This window comes from Macaca mulatta, chromosome 5 (assembly GCF_049350105.2).
Source record: "Macaca mulatta isolate MMU2019108-1 chromosome 5, T2T-MMU8v2.0, whole genome shotgun sequence".
Lineage (NCBI taxonomy): Eukaryota > Metazoa > Chordata > Mammalia > Primates > Cercopithecidae > Macaca > Macaca mulatta.
The window spans coordinates 109,220,899-109,241,398 of NC_133410.1; the positions used below are offsets into that span (position 1 = coordinate 109,220,899).

At 35.0% G+C, this 20,500-nt stretch overlaps 2 protein-coding genes across 4 annotated transcripts in view; one reads left to right on the plus strand and one right to left on the minus strand.

Annotated features, from left to right (window-relative positions):
* LOC144340815 (uncharacterized) overlaps positions 1 to 20,500 on the plus strand; it is a 33,044-nt gene that overhangs the window by 7,612 nt on the left and 4,932 nt on the right. The window contains exon 3 of one of the 2 annotated variants that reach the window (XM_078002026.1): positions 19,033 to 19,099. In XM_078002026.1, coding sequence (XP_077858152.1) covers positions 19,033 to 19,052 — 20 coding nt within the window. In that variant the 3' untranslated portion in view covers positions 19,053 to 19,099. Of the gene's footprint in view, positions 1 to 10,323; positions 10,458 to 19,032; positions 19,100 to 20,500 lie in introns of those variants that run through there. The other variant, XM_078002027.1, reaches the window with a different exon arrangement.
* The window catches only part of DNAJB14 (DnaJ heat shock protein family (Hsp40) member B14), a 50,931-nt gene that overhangs the window by 5,788 nt on the left and 24,643 nt on the right, over positions 1 to 20,500 (minus strand). For both annotated transcript variants that reach the window (XM_015138877.3, XM_015138876.3), the window contains 4 exons: positions 6,529 to 6,714; positions 4,335 to 4,429; positions 3,414 to 3,523; positions 1,694 to 1,866 (listed from right to left, as the gene is read on the minus strand). In XM_015138877.3, coding sequence (XP_014994363.1) covers positions 1,694 to 1,866; positions 3,414 to 3,523; positions 4,335 to 4,429; positions 6,529 to 6,714 — 564 coding nt within the window. The remainder of the gene's footprint in view (positions 1 to 1,693; positions 1,867 to 3,413; positions 3,524 to 4,334; positions 4,430 to 6,528; positions 6,715 to 20,500) is intronic.

Genomic DNA, 20,500 nt, shown 5'->3' on the forward strand with positions numbered 1-20,500 from the left:
GCCTTTTATTTACACATAATGCACTTATATCTATTTACAGATGATTCTTCCCAAAGGAGAAATTTGAGACTTAGATAAACCAAAGTTCACACTGCTAACGAATGGCAGAGTCTAGATTCCAATCCAACTCTCCAATGCCTAGCCTAATATTCGTTCAATTATTTAAAGTACTGCTTGGGCTGGATATTTTTTTTGTTGTGGGGGGCCTGTCCTGTGCATTGTAGGATGTTTAGCAGCATCCCTGACCTTAACCCACTAGATGCCGGTAGCAATCCCTTTCCATTCCCATCCCATGATGACACACAAAACTATCTCCAGACATTACCAAACATCTCTAGAGATGGGTAGGGTGGAGGGAGGGTAGCAACTCATTCCCAGCTGAAAACCTAAAAGTCACTAGTCTAATGTAACCTTCTCCACACTGAAGACAGACTGATTTCACAAACTCATTGAGTTAGAAGTCAAGGAGGTCACATCTCTAACTGCCACTATATAGAGGAAAAAACCAAGACCAGAGAGGTTAAGGACTCTCTTGGAAGTTACATTTTATCAACTCTTCCCTAGCAAGGGGGAGATGATGATAATCGCCGACATTTTCTGAGCATTTACTATGTGTGAAGTATTTTATTGCCTGATTTAATTTTCACAACAAACCCCATAAAGCTGGTTATTTCTGAGAAGACTTTGGAGCACAGGGCCTGGATTCGAGAGACAAATTGTCTGGTTTTGAATCACAAACAACCTCTATGACCTTGGGCAAGTTAGTAATCTCTCTTTGCTTCAGTTTCTTCATGTGTAAAATGAGTATAGTAACCTCACAGGGTTGTTGTGGAGATTAAATGAGTTAATACTTATAACATGCTTGGGACAGTGACTGAAACAGTAGGCATTATATAAGTGATAGCTATTATTTCCTCCGCCCACTCATCATCACCCATTTTACACATGAAATAAACTCATAGAGGTTACAATTCGTCAGCTAAAATCGTCAGCTAAAAATTTCAGAGCTAGGATTCAACTTTACTCTGTTTAATTCCAAAGTCAGTTCTCCTTACACTACACTATATGGTCTACATTATTATTCATAACAATGGTCACAAAAACAAGAACACTCAGTTCACGTGCAACATCTCAGCAGATTCTTATGGTCAATCTTTATAGATGGAACTGTTCCTTAAATTAACAAAACTGAGGCTGGAAAAGCCTAAGAAAATTAAGTGTTCCGAAGAGCCTCTCTGTGAACAAAGTAAAGAAAAATGAAATGTCAACAAAACTCATTGTACATTAAATTCTAAATACTAAAGCTAAATTAACAAAGAGTTTCAAACTTAACCCTGAAAACAGGATGCATCTTAAAATTGATGACACAGTTTATCTCCCAGGATTTTTTTTCTTTCTTGGTGGTACATAAAAGAATGATGTGTCTTACGATGGATATTATCAGTACAATAAAATTTGGTATTCCTTATTCAACCAAATATTTATCGATAACAACAATACACAAGTACCATCTTACTATGTGTGAATTCCTGTGTTAGGCCACATGTATATAAAATATATGATCTCATTTAAGTACTGTGCCCCAATTACGTGCCAGGGAATTCCAGAACATTCCTTGAATAGGGAAATCTACATTAATCAGTTCCAAAGACTGTGAATAAGTTTTAAAATGTTAAACCCATGACAAACTTACTTTGTTGTCTTTCTTTCCAGCAATTATTTCGAATATTAGTCACATAATCTTCTTCCACACTCTTTTCTACCTTTTGTAATAACATTCCTTTATATTCATTTTTAAAGTCCTTGTTGACATAATAAACAACACCCAAGTTTTCTGTCTGCATTTTAATAGTTTGCCCTGTTCCACTGTAAAAGAGATGCAGCAACATTATTTTAATTAAAATTGGACATTCCAATATGCTACTATAAACCAAGCGAACAAAAACAATTAACAATCATTGAAAAGTTAATATTGGTAATACAGGTTGAGCATCCCTAATCCGAAAATCTGAAATCCAATATGCTCTAAAACTAAGACTTTCTGAGCATCGACAAGATGGCACAAGTGAAAAATTCCAAAGCTGACCTCATATGATGGGTCACCTTTTAATCAAAACACAGCATCATAGGTGGAAACTAAAAGCCTGTAGTTGTTTGTTGTTGCTATTGTTTAACAGCTAACACAGGTATTCTGGTGATGCTACTATGCTGGTTAGTTAACCCTGAACACATTATTTTTTCACTGTTAAATATTTATATGTGAATTAGAGTAAGAAAATGATTGCTTATCAGTAGCATATAAATTCAGAATCAGGAATGATGCCAAACAACCACAGGTTGTCCACATGGGTGGCTGAGATTGTGATACCTTTGCTTTCTGACAGTTTAATGTATACAAACTTTGTTTCATGTACAAAGTTACTAAAAATATTGTATAAAATTACCTTCAAGCTATGTGTATAGGGTATATATAAAACATAAATTTCATTTTTAGACTTGGGTACCATTCTCAAGACATCTGATAAAATATACGCAATTATTACAAAATCTGAAAAAATCCAAAATCCAAAACACTTCTGGTCCCAAGCATTTTGGATAAGAAATACTCCACCTGTAATTTATTTACGTTCTGTCAAATTGCCCAAAACAATGATTTCATGTCACAAAGTAACCACAGTTTTAAATACACTATGCTTTTATAAAGTTATCTCAATTTTTCATTAATAAAAATCTTATTTGGAATAAAGTAATTCTTATTTTTAGACCAATGTGATTGTAATACTGTAAAATCACTGCCAATATGATTTTTATTATTTTTTCTTTATCTGCTTTTTATTTGTTCATGCTGCTATTAACAGCCAATATGATGTTATAGTTTCCTTTATGTTCACTGTTTTAAAGTTGTCTAGAATGGATGCTGTATTAAATTTCCTTTATGTCCTCACCTCTTATATATAAAGTATATGGTGAAAAAAATACACCATAAAAAAGTAATATTTGCTTTTATTTAATCAATATTTTGCAAAATGAAGAGTAAAGTCATTTTCCCCTTAATGATATAAAACTATGTAAGATCAATCATTGCTCTTTTTGTCTTTAAAGTAGTTTTGTCCTTTAGAGTATTTTTTGCCTTTAATGGCAACACATTACCTACCACATTAAATTGTTATCAAGTTCAAATATAGCATTTCTGTCCTTATCCACAGTAGGAGAATAGAAATGTAAATTAACAACATAAGACAAATTTATTACTTAAAGTAACTAATTTAAAAATTAGATAGAAATTTAAAATCTGGTACACTTGCAGTAATAGATTTGGCACTTCAAAGTTTACACGAGCACAAGCTCTTTAAAGGAAGCTAGGTCAGAAATAGCAACAATTCATTTTTGTAAAACTTCACTTAGCTACTTACGATCTGGGATATAAGGAGTAAGGAGGATTAGAGACCATCAACTGGCTTAATAATGACACGAGGATCAATACAATTATGGGCATCAGCTGGATAAACACAGAAAAACCTCCCTATAAAAAATCATCAAAGAATAACAAATTGTAATATAACTGTAGTTGTTAATAATCCGACAGTTGTCATACATTTTGAGGCAGAAAGAGCATTTGAGATCATGTAGTTCAGTGCTTTCAAATCTGCTAACAATACCAATGGGGTGATTCTTAAATATAACTGCCCAGGCACATCACCAGGAGATTCTGATTTTTAAAACACTGATAAAATGTGATTTCATTTTATAGATGAGGAAGTCCTCATTTCTTTCTCTCTCTCTTTCCCGACTCCCTCCCCCGACACACACAGAGACTCTATCAATATGCTGCAGGCTGTAAAACCATGTTTTACCTTGGATTTGAGGGTAGAAGATGGGAGTTGATGAGTGGCAAAGCTGGGGGCCAGGCCTTTTAATTTCTAGTCTAGTGCTCTTTCCATTTACCTTTCCACTTCATGTAATTAAACTGCTATAGGCAATTAGGTATAACTGCATTAGAACAAGGAAAGTTACCTCCAATTCAAGTTTTTCAGTATTCTAAATTCTTCAGGACCAACAATAACAAGTTGCCTTCACAACATGCACAATGCAGGTGTACCTTCATTAGAATCACAGAATAACAAATCTAAAGGGGTCATACTATCCAACCACCCAGGGCTGACCTCTCCTCCTATTCCTACAATATCCCTAAGGATTTTCTAGTCTCTACCAAACACCTCTAGTAAGAGAAAAACTCAATATTTCCTACAACAACTTGCCCTCTTTCCAGACAACTCTAATTGCTTTTCCTGAGCTGAAATTTGCCATTTTGTGATTTCTAGTCATAAACGTACATCTCCTCTTTCCTCTTCTCTTTCATGTCCACTATGTCGATGCTGATGTTGTTGGCTATAACCAGCTCTTCCATTTGAAAAAGAATGTACACTACCTAAAAGATTAAAAGCAGAGTTAAATTAGGGAGAGCAATTATGATCAGAAAAAGTATATTTTCTTTTACATTTTTCTTTAATTATTAAAAATTAGTAAAATAATGCATGTTTATTTTCAGTAGTAAATACTTATTGCCCTCTCCTCTTGTGAGTGAAGGGTGGAAAGAAATAGGAATGATTCTTCCCAATCTGCTTCCTTTACAGGTAGAAGTTCCTTCTTTATGAAAACTTGACTAAGAGTTTCTCCACACACATAGAGGTTTTTATAAACCTCTTTTGTTTATGACTAGTTGTTTTTATAAATGTTGTATTATTACTTTGAAACTTTGCTTTTTGCATTTATCAATGAATCATAAACATCTCTAGAAATCAAAAGATAGTATTCAAATTCATTGTTTAAAAATAGCTCTATAATATATCTTGGTATTGATGGACCACAATTTATTCCAACATTCTCTTGCTGATAAACATTCAAGTTGTTTTCATATAAGATGAGCAATCAGAAATGGCTACCATTGACAAACTATGTTAAAACTAGCAAAATAACTGCAAATCAAATATCAGAAGAAAATTTACTATTGCCTGAAAGATTTCTGATTGTTTCTAGTATATTTCCAGTCTAAATTACTAGTTTTAATAATTTTTCTGTAATTATATATTCTAACATGTCAAAACACAGGTTATATTTTCAGTCATTAATTTGCATTTATATATCCTCTTTCCTTCAAGGATGCTTTGCAAAATGTCCTATCAATGACCACAACCTTGCCGGGCATGGTGGCTCCCCTCTGTAATCTCAGCACAGGATTTGGGAGGCTAAGGTGGGAGGATCACTTGAGGCCAGGAGTTCAAGACTAGCCTAGACAAAACAGCAAGACCCTGTCTCTACAAAAGTTTTTAAAAACTTAGCCAGACATGGTGGTACATGCCTGTAGTACCAGCAACTTGGGAGGCTGAGGTGGGAGGATTGGTGGAACCTAGGATTTTGAGGCTGCACTGAGCTATGATCATCCCAGTGTATTCTAGCCTGGGCAACAGAGCAAGACCCTGTTTCTATTAAAAAATAAAAAGAAATGACCACAACCTTTCTCAATAATATTCAGAGAGGGCCACCAGGTCCAATTACATTGCTACATTCATGAAGACTCTCCTAATGTTGAATGAGATTTACTTCAGCGCCTGAAGTAAATTTTGTAAACAAGACTAAAGCTATAATTTTAAGTACCTTAGAGGAGCTACATTCAAGGAAAATAGATTTCCACACTAACAACTCACAGTACAGTAAGTCCTCACTTAATGTCATCCAGAGGTCCTTGGAAACTGCAGCTTCAAGTAAACATGATGTACTATATGCCTTAGCAATTTAACTCTCGTTTATATCAATTAGCCTGTGGTAAAATTAGTTGTTATACAGAACATTGTTTCACTTACAGTCACAGTTTCCAAAAACCTTATGTTAAGTGACCACTTACTGTAAATGTAAGTGGCGTTTAATACTATTTATGTTGGTAGTATAAAATCTATCTATTTAGTGGTATCACTACAATATTTCACTTTGATAGTCTAGTTAAAGTTAGCTATTTCTATTTTAATGTAACCTTAAAAATCCACTTACTTTGAGTATAACCTATGAATCAGACTTTCTACTGTTTAAATGGAAATAGAGATGAGTACCTCTACATAAATCCAAATTAGTCAACTATAATATTATTGATAAAAGACGTACAAAGATTTCTAGAGAAGCAATGTCAAATAGTCATCTGGGTTTAAGTAAAGAAAACCATTCATAATTGTAATAGTACTTACCTAAGACACAGACATTACATTTCATGCTTACATTCCCTTTCAGCTTTATATAAAATACAGAATATCTGTACTCTTCATTTTTTTTTTAATTAAAATATGTTCTAGGAAAAAGGCAGGCTATTATAAAAGTAATCACCCTAACATTTTTCTCCTGCTTTCATGAAAAACCATCACAGGATCATAACACTACAAGAAATGTAGGAGAAAAGATAGATACATCTCTAAATAATGTAACTGGAGGTAAGACTCTGTAGCTTCATAAAATATAGTATCTATAATTACATTAAAATACCTGAAGGAAATCCACCCCCAAAAAATATATTAAACAAGTCTTCTGGAGTTATATCAGCTTCACAACCTCTATGGAAATTAAATCTGCCATTGTTTTGGTGGTTACATGCTTGTTCTTCATTGCCCGTGAGGTCATACTGTTTTCGCTTTTCTGGATTACTTAAAACAGCATAAGCATTTCCAATCTCTGAAAAAGTAATGGGTAAAAGTTGGTAAGCAAAGTTTTTATATTATAAAAGTCTACCCCACATAAAAACTAATGTCGTGCTGAAAAAAAAAAAAAGACTACCTGAAACTAATTCAGAAAATTGTTAAAAATATGTTCTTTTAAAGCTATACATTGTGTACAATTACACATATTATCTCTCAATACAACTTTTTATACCAGACAAGTGTCTCTACTGCCTTGAAAACAAAGGAATATCCATCTTCCTTTTTTAATATTGTGCTCCATCTCCTAAAATCCTGCCTCTTAAGCCATTTTTCAAGTGGTTTAAACAAATAACAATAGCAGTAGCTACCATTTATTGAGTACCTAAGAACTGCCAGGCTCTGCACCCAATACCTTATTACATTGTCCATTATTATCCCCACCTTACAAATGAGGGCCCTGAAATTCAAGAACTCAAATTCTTCTTAGCACAATAAGTACACTCTCTTTATGCAGCCTATACCAAAAATCGTTTTTTGCACCGTGGAGCCTGCATGAGCTATTCTTTCATTCTATCATCCCGCACAACTTATCCCCTAAAACAGTAAACTCTATTAAGACAGGGACTGTGTTTATGTTTTCATGGCCGTATCCTCAAGGTCCAGCATAAAGTCTGAATTAGTTTTTAAATAAATACAGACAGTCCTCGGTTTTTCTGTTTCACTTTGCTACCTTCATAACATTTATTTATAAAAAATAATTCTATTTCCCATCTCACAGTCCCAAATCCAAGAGGTAATGGTACACTGGTTACCAGAATTTACTTAAAACAGCATAAGCATTTCCAGTCCCTGAAAAAGAAATGAGTAAAAGTTGGCAAGCAAAGTTTTTATATTATAAAAGGCTGCCTCACACAAAAACTAATGTCATGCTGAAAAAAAAGACTACCTGAAACTAATCCAGAAAATTGTTAAAGTTTACAAATTTACCAATTTACAAGTTGTAATGCTTTGAATCTAAAACTAGGAACTACCCTATTCTTATTATTCTGACATTTCTAATAATCACTTCATAAATACATCTTGCTTCTTAAACTAGATTGTAAGCCTCTTGCAATACAATATTTTGCAATATTTTAAAAATAGTTTTGGATCCCATGTGGTGGCTGCCATAGATACTGTACAAGCAAACAGATGCTCATTAGGTAGTTGTTTTTGGATGATTACACATTATCCTGAAATTAATTGTATACAATATTCTGGATATTTTCTTCTAATCGAGCTTCTTAAAACTGGGATTCAGAGATTGCTTTCAGGTGGTATGTGTACCCTGCTGTATGAAAAATTAGGTGGATGGTCCATCTATTTGAGGAGATACTTTCTTCAGATTCTCAAAGAATCTGTGACTCAGAAATGTAGCCATCATTTTATGAATTATTTCAAAGGGAAAGCACAGTCAAAGATAGAAACAATGTACTTACAAACAACACCAAGGTATTAACTCATACCTAAAAAAAGAAGCATTATCTATCAGTCTCCTAAAATTGTAGTTTTAGTAACAATATCAATTTTAGGATTTAACATCTATAAACTAAAAGGGCTATCCCATGTTATGTAACAATGCTACTTTAATAGTTTTAATACTTTAAAACTATTAATATATAGGCAACTCAATTCTATTTTAAGGCTTCCTTTTTTAGAAAAAGTAATTTCTAAACATTAAGATATTTAGATGGTATTTGAGAAATACTGTCATAATCTAAAATTGTACACATAAGACAATTTATATATTGTGGCCAGAGTAATTTTCTATTCATTTACTTTGTGATATTATACCCATATAATCAAGATTTTTTGCAGTTCCTTATTATCTAAATAATTATATCCAAAATTTATTTTGGTATTCAGAAGTTTTACAAAATGCATTTTTACCTCATTTTCACTTATCTGACCAAAAGGTACCTTCCACTTCATTTATTTTTCTTTAAACTTTTAATACACAGATCCGCTATGCCTTTTGCCTAATTTTTCCCAATAGTAATATTTTGCAAAATTATCTTACAATATCACAAACAGGATATTGATACTGATATAGTCAGGATAGAGAACATTTCTAATACCACCCTCATGCTGATCTTTCATAACCACATCCAACTCCTCCTCCTTCCCTTCCCAACCCCTGACAACCATTCATCTATTCTCCATTTTGACAGTTTTGTCATTTCAAGAATATTGTATTAATGAAATAACACAGTACATAAATGGGATTATATTATATGATATATAAATTGATTGAAACCTTTTGGGATTGGCTTTGTAAATCATAACACTCTGGAGATCCAGGTTGTCATATTTGCCAATAGTTCATTTCTTTTTATCAGTGAGTAGTAGTCCATGGTTAAGGATGTACCACTGTTTGTTTAACCATTTACCACTGAATAACATCTAGTTTTTCTCTAGTTTTTGGCTATTACAAATAAAATTGCTATATACATTCATGTACAGGATTATGTGTAAACATAAATCTTCATTTCTCTGGAATAAATCCCCAGGAGTGCATTGTTGGGTTGTATAGTAGCTGCATATATTTTTGAGAAACTGCCCAACTATTGTGCAGAATGGCTGTGTCATTACGTATCCCATCAACAATGAGTGATCCATTCTCTGCATCCATACCAGCATTTGGTATTGTCATTATTTTTCAGTCAAGCCATTCTGATAAATGTGTAGTGATATCCCATTTTGGTTTTACTTTGCATTTCTCTAATGACTAATGAATGACAGTGAAAATCTTTCACTGTGCTTATCTGCCCTCTGTATATCATCTTCAATGGGATATCTCTTCATTTTCTTGACCATTCTAATGGGATTGTCTGTTATTTTACTTTTGAGTGTTGGGAGTTCTTTATGTTTAATATATTCAAGATACCTGTCCTTTGTCAAATATGTGCCTGGCAAATCTTTTTTCCCATCCTGGAGCTTCTTTTCATCCTTGTAATAGGGCAGAGCAAACTTTAAAAATCTTAAAGTACAACTTAACAACTTTTCCTTTTATGTACTGTGCTTTTGGGGTTAAGTCTTAAAAAATCATTGCCTCGCCCTAGATCCTAAAGATTTACTCCCATGATTGTTGATTAAGTGTTATGTTTTATATTTACACTCATGATCTATTTTGAGTTCATTTTGTGTATAAGGGATGATACTTTTTGTCGGGGTTAATTTTTTGGCCTATGGGTGTCCAGTTGCCTCAAAACCAACTGTTGAAAAGGCTGTCTTTCCTCCATCGAATTGCTTTTGCATCTTTGTCAAAAACCAGTTGGCTATATTAGTATCAGTCTGTTTCTGGGTTCCCTATCTTGTTCTACTGATCTATGTGTATATTTCTCTGCCAATACCACACAGTTTTGTTTACTATTGATATAGTAAATCCTGAAATCAGGAACACTGATTACTCCAACTACATTCTTTTAATAAAAATAAATGTTTTTAAATATTCAGGTTCTTTCTTCCCCTCATATGAATTTTAGAATAAAACTTGTTTCTATCTACAAAACAAATCCTGCTAGGATTTTGACAGGAATTGTGTTAAACCTGTATATCAATTTGTGATGACTTGACATCTTTTTTTTTTTTTTTTTTGAGACAGAGTTTTGCTTTTGTTGCCCAGGCTGGAGTACAATGGCACGATCTTGGCTCACTGCAACCTCCGCCTCCCAGGTTCAAGTGATTCTCCTACCTCAGCCTCCTGGACTTACAGGCATGTGCCACCACACCTGGCTAATTCTGTACTTTTAGTAGAGACAGGGTATCTCCGTGTTGGTCAGGCTGGTCTAGAACTCCCAATCTCAGGTGATCTGCCCACCTCGGCCTCCCAAAGTGCTGGGATTACAGGTGTGAGCCACTGCGCCCAGCTGACTTGACATCTTTACTATGTTGAATCTTCCCATCCATGAACGTGATATTTCAGTCCATTTATTTAGCTATTTTCTGATTTCTTTAATAAATATTGTATAGCTTTCAGTATATAAATTTGATACAAGTTTTATTAAATTTACATCTAGTATTTTTTTGTATGTATGGTTGTAAATGCTAATGTATTATTAATTTTAGTGTCTAAATGTTCATTGCCAGTAAATAGAAATGCAATTAATTTTTTATATATTTATATTGTGTCCTGCAATCTTACGGGATTCACTTTGTAGTTATAGTTTTTTTCTGTAGATTCCTTGGATTTCTACATAGATAATCATGTCATTTGCATATAAGTAGTTTTAGCTCTTCTTTTCCAACCTGTATGCCTTTTATTTCCTTTTTCTCTCTTTAACACAGTGGTTACTACTTCCTGCACTTTGTCGAATAAGAGTGGTAAAGAGACATTCTTGCTTTATTCTTGATCATAAGGGAAAAGCATTCAGTCTTTCACCATTTAATGTTAGCTTACAGGAGTTCTGTAGTTGCTCTTCATCAAGTTGAGGCAGTTCCCTTCTATTGCTATTTTTTCTGACAGTTTTTATCATGAATGTGTGGTGAAATGTATCAAATGCTTTTATTCCACTGATTAATATAATCGTGGGATTTTTTTTCCTTTAGTCTATTAATGTGGTGGATTACACTTATTGATCTTCCAATAGTGAATTGAGTTTGCTACCTTCAAATAAACTTCTATTGTTTGGGGTATATTATTCTTTTTATATACTGCAAAATTCTGGTATTTTGTTAAGGACGTTTGGGTTTATTCCACAAAGTATACTGGTCTGTAGTTTTTTTTTTGTTTTGTTTTGTTTTTGTTTTTTTGTAATGTCTTTGGTTTTGATATAAGCAAGGTAAAACATTTCTTAACATTAACTGGAAAATGTCTCTTCCTCTTCTATTTTCTGGAAGAGATTCTGTAGAATTAGTTTTAATTCTTCCTTAAAAAGTTTGATAGACTTCTTCAATAAGAGGATCTGAAGGCCGGGCACGGTGGCTCACGCTTGTAATCCCAGCACTCTGGGAGGCCGAGGCGGGTGGATCATGAGGTCAGGAGATCGAGACCATCCTGGCTAACATGGTGAAACCCCGTCTCTACTAAAAAATACAAAAAATTAGCGGGGTGTGGTGGTGGGCACCTGTAGTCCCAGCTTCTTGGGAGGCTGAGGCAGGAGAATGGTGTGAACCTGGGAACCAGAGCTTGCAGTGAGCCAAGATCGCGCCACAGCACTCCAGCCTGGGCGTCAGAGCAAGACTCCGTCTCAAAAAAAAAAAAGGGGGGGGCGGGAATCTGAGTCTGGATATTTCTTTTTTGGGAATTTTGTAATTACAACTTTAATTCACTGAACAGTTCTTAGTCCATTTTGTGTTGCTATAGAAGAATACCTGAGACTAGCTTACGGTTCTATAGGCTGAGAAGTTTGTGGGCATGGCCTTGGCTTCTGGTGAGGGCTTTTGTGCTACATCACATGGTGGAGAAAATCAAAGTGGAAGCAGACAGGTGCAAAGAGGGGAAACCCTGAGGGGTATCCTGGCTTTATAACAACCCACTCACTCAGGAAATAATCAATTCCTGCGAGAACTAATCTAGCCTCAAAAGAGCAAGAACTTACTACTGTGAGAACAGCACCAAGACATTCATGAGGGATCTGCCCCCATAACAAAAACACTTCCCACTAGGCTACACCTCCCAACACTGCCACACTGGGGATCAAATTTCAATATACCCAAACCACAGCAATTTCTATAGGGCTATTCACATTACCTATATCAGACTGAGTTGTGATCATTTGTATTTTTCAACTAATTGAACCATCTTATCTAATTTGTAAACTTACGTGTATGGAATTGTTCATAGTATTCTTATTATCCTTTTGATGTCTGCAGTGATATCCTTGTCTCTGACACCATTTCTGACAATGGTTATTTCTGTCTTCTCTCTTTTTTTGGTCAGTCTTTCAATTTTATTGATTTTTTTCAGAGAACCAGCTCTGTTTCATTGATATTCACTATTGCTACTCTTTTCAATTCTGATTTCTACTCTTATAATTTCCTTCTTTTGCTTGCTTTGAGTTTATTTTGCTATTCTTTTTCTAGATTTGTAAGGTAGAAGCACAGATAACTGATTTGAGACTGTTCCTCTTTTCTAACATATGCATTTCATGTTACAAGTTTCCTCTCAGCATTCCTTCAGCTGGTCTTCTCAAATTTTGATTGTTGTATTTTCATTTTTAGTTATATATATATATGTGTGTATATATATATATACACACACACACATACACACACACACACACACACACATATATATATACACACACATATATATATATATTTTTTGAGATGGAGTCTTGCTCTGTTGCCCAGGTTGGAGTGCAGTAGCGCAATCTCGGCTCACTGTGAGCTCTGCCTCCCGGGTTCATGCCATTCTCCTGCTTCAGCCTCCCGAGTAGCTGGGACCACAGGTGCCCGCCACCACACCCGGCTTTTTGTATTTTTGGTAGAGACAGGGCTTCACCGTGTTAGCCAGAATGGTCTCGATCTCCTGACCTTGTGATCCACCCGCCTCAGCCTCCCAAAGTGCTGGGATTACAGGCGTGAGCCACTGTGCCCGGCCAAGTTAGTTCAATATATTTTTTTAAATTTGTTTTGATATTTCCTGTTTGACCCGTGGATACTTTAGAAGTATGTGTTCAGTTTCCAAGGATTGGACGTTTTCCTATTACCTTTGTGTTACTGATTTCCACTTTGATTCCATTGTGGTTGGTGAACATACTTGTATGATTTCAATATTTTAAATTAGTGGAGGTTTATCTTATGACTCAGGATATGGTCTATCTTCCTGTGTGTTCTGTGGGCACTTGAAAAGAATTTGCAGTCCGCTGTTGTTGAGCGGCATGTATAAATGTTGATTAGATCTTGTTGGGTGATGGTGGTGTTTAGTTCTTCTATATTCTTGTTGATTTTCTGTTTAATTGTTTTATCAGTTATGAGAAAGAGGTATCAGAGTCTCCAACTATAACTGTGACTTTGTCTATTTCTTCCTCCAGTTCTATTAGTTTTTGCTTTACATATTTTGCAGCTGTCTTTCAGTGCATATACATTTATGTCTTAAAGGACTGACCCTTTTATCATGTACATGTTCATAATGTACTACTCTGGTAATTTTTTTACTCTAAAGCCTACTTGCTCTAATATTAATATAGCAACTCCTGTTTTCTTTTGACTAATATTTGCATGATATAGTTTTTCAATCTTATTTTTATTCTGGACATAGTGTTATCAAATAATTTTCTTGTAGACAACATACAGCAAAATCATGTTTTGTTTTTAAAACAAGGTCTCGCTCTGTTACCCCAGCTGGAGTGCAGTGGCACAATCACAGGTCACTGCAGCCCCAACCCCCCAGGCTCAAGTGATTCTCCTGCCTCAGCCTCCTAAGTAGCTGGGATAACAGACACGTGCTACCACATCCAGCTGATTTTTTAATTTTTTGTAGAGATGGGGGTCTCACTGTTGGCTAGGTTGATCTTGAACTCATGGGCTCAACTGATCCTCCCACCTTCGCCTCCCAAAGTGCTAGGAATTATAGGCGTGAGCCACTTCACCTAGTGAAATCATGCTTTTAAAACGCATTATACCAAAAGACTTTTAATTGGCATAGACAGCTCACTTACATGTAATGTAATTACTGATAAGTTAGGGTTTAAGCCTGCTATTTTATTTTTTATTTTCTGTCCTTTCATTCCTGTTTTCTTTTTCCTGACATCCTGTGAGTTAGTTACTTGAACATTTTTTAGAATTCCATTTTGACTTATCTATAGTCTGTTCTGAGTATATATCTTTGTATAACTTTTTAGTGGTTGCTCTAGGCATTATATATACATTATATACACATAATTTATATGTATTATATATACATAATATATACATAATTTATAATCCTCTGGTGTCATCATTTTGTTAGTTTGAATTAAGTACAGAATCCTTACCTCCCTTTACTTCCCTTTATCTTCCCCTATTTAAAACATAATTGCCAGCCAGGCGCGGTGGCTCATGCCTGTAATCCCAGTACTTTGGGAGGCTGAGACGGGTGGATCACGTGATTGAGAGATCGAGACCATCCTGGTCAACATGGTGAAACCCCGTCTCTACTAAAAATATAAAAAAAAAATTAGCTGGGTGTGGTGGCGCAAGCCTGTAATCCCAGCTACTCAGGAGGCTGAGGCAGGAAAATCGCTTGAACCCGGGAGACGGAGGTTGTAGTGAGCAGAGATTGTGCCACTGCACTCCAGCCTGGGTGACAGAGAGAGATTACATCTCAAAAAAACAAACAAAAAAATAATTGCCTTATATATTTTCTTTACATACATCTAAAACCTTATCAATGTTGTAATTTTTGCTTCAAATATCAAACTCAAGAGAAGCAAAAGTATACTGTATTTAACCATATTTTTGCTTACCATGTGTCTTAGTCCATTCAGATTGCTATAACAAAATATCATAAATTGGATAGTTTATAACCAAATTTATTTCTCACAGCTACAGAGGCTGAGGCTTAGATCAAGACACTGGCAGCCTCAGTGTCTTGGTGAGGGCCTGCTTTCTGGTTCACAAATGGTTCCTTCTAACTGTGTCTTCACAAGGTAGAATCCCACCTCCCAAAGGCCTCACCTCCTAATACCATCACATTTGTGACTAGGTTTCAACATACAAACTTTGGGGCACCACAAATAATACCAGAGTACCGTGTTCTTTCTTTCCTCTTGATATTTCAAGATTCTTTCTTTTATTGTGTCCTTTTGTTTAAAGAACTTCCTTTAGCTATTCTCTTAGGTTGTATTTGCTCATGACAAATTTTCCCATTTTTCCTTCATCTGACAAATGTCTGGATTTCCCCTTCATTCCTGAAAGATATTTTTGCTGAGTATAGGATTCTAGGTTGACAGTTCCTTTTCCTTCAGCACTTGAAATATGTGCCACTTCTTTCTGGCCTCTGTGGTTTCTGATGTGAAATCTGCTGTCACTTAAATTGCTTTTCCCCCTATAGGTAAAGCATCATTTCTCTTTTGCTGTTTTCAAGCCTTTGTCTTTAGTTTTCAAAAGTTTGACAATGATGTGTCTTGGTGTGGCTTTCTTTGGGTTTATCAGTTTGGGGTTCATTCAGCTGGAATCTATAGGCTTCTATCTTTTGCCAAATTTGGGAAGTTTTCAACCTTTAATTTTCTGAGTACCTTTTCAGCTCTGCCTTCTTTCTCCCTTTCTTCTAGGACACTAATCACCTAAATATTAGATCTTGTGCTATAGTCCCACCAGTCTCTGAGGCTATGTCCTTTTTCATTTGAGCTTATTTTCTATGTTCAAATTGGATAACATCTATTTTTCTATTTTCTAGCTCGCCAATTATTTCCTCTATCTGTCCATTCTGCTGTTTATTCCACTTACTGATAGTTTTTATTTTTGAGTTGTAAAATTTCTATTTTGTTCTTTATACTTTAATAGCTTTGCTCAGACTTTCTATTGCTTTGCAAAGATTATTTTGTTTTAAGCTTATTTGTAGTTGCTCATTGAAACATATGATGACCCATTGAAACATTTATATGATCATAAACATTCTATAGTTTTGAGATATTCCTGGTTCTTAGACTGACAAGTAATTTTCAACTGAAACTTCATAATATGGGGTATTATCTTATGAGAGTCTGGATCTTATTTATATATTTTGTTTTTATTGTATTCCTCTGACTCCACTTCAGCAGAGAAGGGGGAATACCATCTCATTGTTCCTAAGCGGGAGTGGAAGTCCAGGTTTTTTCCCTTGGCCTCTGAAGACACTCAAGGGGAAGGGTCCCATTGGATAGATACAGAAGTTCCCTTATGGGAATATCAGACCTCCACTTATATCTCGCTGGCTAGGAGGAGAAGAGATGCTTCATTACTGTTCTCCATTTAACTTCACTGACACCATAAGGAAATGACTTTGTTACCTCTGGGTGGTGATTAAAGTCCTGACTGTACATTAGGCTACCTCTGATACTACCCCAGCAGGGAGAATGAGCACCCTTTCACTGCTAGGTGGAGGTGAAAGTCCACATGATCCCCACTGACATTGTGAGGGAAGCCTTTCTTACTACCCAGCATAAATGAAAGTCTAAGCTATCTAGTTAACCTTCTCTGTTACCATCCCAGGAGGGAGCTTAGAGCATCTCATTACAGCATAGAGGGGGTGGTAGTCTAGGCTCTCTACTCAGCCTTTGCTAGTGTGGGTCAGAGTGGGGCAACAGTTTTTCCTGTGGTGTTTGCAGTAGAGTGGCTACTGTTTTTCTGTCTTTCTAGGCTATCCCTTTCCTGATCATTTGGCTAGATAAGGCAGGCTTTTCTTGGGGCTTTTCTGTCTATACTTATTGGTGTTTTTGTGTTACCTACTCCTCCAGCATCTAATCTGGGATATATATGGGGTAAAAAAAGAATATGTAGGCCACGCACGGTGGCTCATGCTGGTAATCCCAGCACTTTGGGAGGCTGAGGTGGGTGCATCACAAGGTCAGGAGTTCAAGACCAGCCTGGCCAAGATGGTGAAAACCCCATCTCTAGTAAAAATTAAAAAAAATTAGCCAGGTGTGGTGGCAGGCGCCTGTAATCCCAGCTACTCAGAAAGCTGAGGCAGAGAATTGCTTGAAGCCAAGAGGCAGAGGTTGCAGTGAGCCAAGACTGTGTCACTGCATTCCAGCCTGGGCGACACAGAAAGACTCCGTCAAAAACAAACAAACAAAAAAACCTAAGCAACTAACTGCTGTGTTGTTCTTTGAATCCTGAGGTCCCTACCTAGTTGGTCTACCTTTTTTCTCTCCACCTTTCAGAGTCTTCCTTTGTTTGTTTTCTTTATTTTATATATTAATGTTTGGGGTTTTCAGTTGTACTCATTGGGAGAAATAGGGAAAAGTATATCTGTCCTATCTTCCTGAAAGTGGAAGTCCTCATGGAATTTTAGATCACCCACCTCATTCTTGCTGCCAAGCTTTTGCTATCCCCTCTCTTCTCTAACCATAGACATCATGCTAACTCTTAAGAAAATTCTTAATTTTAACCTTAATTCTAACTATTATGAAGGCTTCTCCAACTACTCTGCTCACAATGAGACTTCATCTTTCTAACCTTGCTTTGGACATCTGTAGTCTGTTTTAGTATTTAAATATAGTTGGTCTTCTGTGAGATCCTGGGTAAATCTGAGTCTCAATTTTCTTATTCTTGAAATGAGGATGACACTGGTCTCTTAACTATTTCATGAGATTTTTTAATAAGCATTAAATTTAAAAATGGGAATGAAAAACTGTAAGATGTTTCTTAAATGTGAGGCATTACTATATCACAAAAGTTCTGTGTAAGGTTTATCTCCCCTTTATGAATTATAAATTCTTTGGGGAAGAAGATATCTCAGATTCTCTCATTGTACTTCTCTACAAGAACTAACCCAAATGGCAGAATTAAACTCTTTGTACTTAGAGATATACTCTAGATGTTCATATTGAACTACCAGAACTAATACAAGCAACAACTCCCATTCCACTATTACTTGTCAAAAAAACACATAAACAACTAATATATGCTCTATTACTACATTCATGTGTATGTCAATAGACACAGGTATTATTCAAATAGTCTCTGAAATACTTGGGAATCTTTGAAGATAATGTAGAATGGGTATGTTTTGAAGACGTCTACATCAGAAAAAAGGAAAGGGACTCATCTCATTAAAATGTGTTTTAAAATATGTTTACATGTATTTTGCAAGTCACTTTACATGTAAATAAAATACTCCCCACTTGGGAAACTTATAATCCTAACTGGAAAGGCAAAATAGCTACATGAACGTATGAGTTCATTCTCCTTGAGAACAATCTTTTTTATTTTTAAAGCTTTACAAAACACACAAATGAAACATCTCTTCATTTAATTACTAATTACCTCTTCATTTTCTATTCTTGAAGGAAATAAAAGCAAGTAGTTTCCATTTTCTGAAAAAAGTGTTTTAGTAATTACAGAGCAATCAATCCATACTTTAGCTTTTATAAAAAAGACAACAGTATTGTCTTTGCTCAGAGATATATGGCTTAGTATTCCAAAAACAGACTGGTTGGTTAAAAATAAAATAAGATGATACAGAAGACAATGAGAAGATCCTGTATGCTAAATGAATGAAACCTGCCATTTCTGTGTGATGATGCTATCTGTAATATTTTCTAATTAACTACTGTTACTAGCCAAGCATTTGTGGATTACAACTTGAGTTTTCTATGTAGTTTCCACTCAGTGAAAAATAGGCTCATCAGCCAATTCCCTATTCTGATCCTCTTTGGGACTAATAAACTGGCATTCTGATTTACAGGTAATCTCTTTGTGTATTGAACAATGTGATCCTCTCCTCTTGATATAAATCATCTCCTGGCATGTTGGTAAGTATTAAGTCTCTAGTTTTGCAAAGCAGAGCACTAAACTCTGAAATGTACCACACAAAAGTATAACCAGCTTTGTAAAACCCCACTGAGTGTCTAGCTGGCTTCCTTAGGTGACATCTATGCTGTTAACCTATTCAAAACACTACAGAGGCTGTAGAAATATGTTACATACATTTAGTGTTATTCCAAGATGCTAATATGACTTCAATACAGAAGTTGAAGAAATAGTTTAATGTTCTTAGCATTAATGAAGAATTAACACTGAAATCACTTAGCAGATCACAAACATACGAATAATCCACTGCCAAAATATTTTAAACGTTTTTAAAACTCAAAAAACTTTAAATTAAATTTGTGGAACTCATAAATCTAAACTCACTTTTAGCTTTTGGGGGGATATATGATAATAAATTAGCTATTTAAAGATTTCAGTTACATTTTCTGGTAACTCTGTGACTGCATACATTAGGCTCAAGCTATAACACAAATTAAACAAATATTTATTCTACTTGACAATTCCATCAGAAATTTCCCAACTTTCTGTACTATTGAATTATAAATTAACCTAAGTGCTATTATCTGTGTTATTTTTAAAAATGAAAGCTTTACTTTTGTTTAATAAAGGTGTGTATTTGGAGGAAAGAAAATAATGGCACTATTTTCTGGACACATTCTTCAGGTAATGAACTGATGGAAATGTAATTTGCAAGTTAGTGTTTTCGAGTAAAGCTTTTCCTGTACTTTCAACATGCCACTTTTACTTTAAGGAAACAAACTGAGACGTCTCTCCCTGTCACAGTGGTAATTTACTGTCACCAGCACCACTTTGGCAGTGGCTTTTATTGGAATATATTATTAATTCCCAAATGTATTTTCCTTGGCAACTTCCTTCAAGAAACAAAACTGTTTTGGAAACAATCTTATCAGTATTTTCATGAAGCACCAATTGATTCTTCTATCTTTTTGGAAGATGTTTAAAATGAGTATCTACTTCCAGTGATTCTAAGACCCCACCATTGTACTGTAAATATTATACACTGGCTTTATGAATGCCAAATTCACAAGAATGAACAATCACAAATTTAGGCATTTAACTATGAATTAGAAATTAATTATTACAAATAAATTGTATTTAACAAAATATAAAATGACAAAATCACTTTCCTGAAATTTATTAAATTGGCAAAAAATTTAAAGACTATTGGGATGGAAAACAAAAAATAAATAGTAGGCAAGAGGAATGATATTTTTAAAAAGAAAAAATGACATTAGCTAAAACTACATATATAAAATGAAAAAACTGGGCAAAGTTTAATAGAAATAAAAGAACTCTGGGGAGATTTTTCTTAAATATCCAAGTTCCAGTCTATTATACCTTAAAAACTCACAAAAACTATA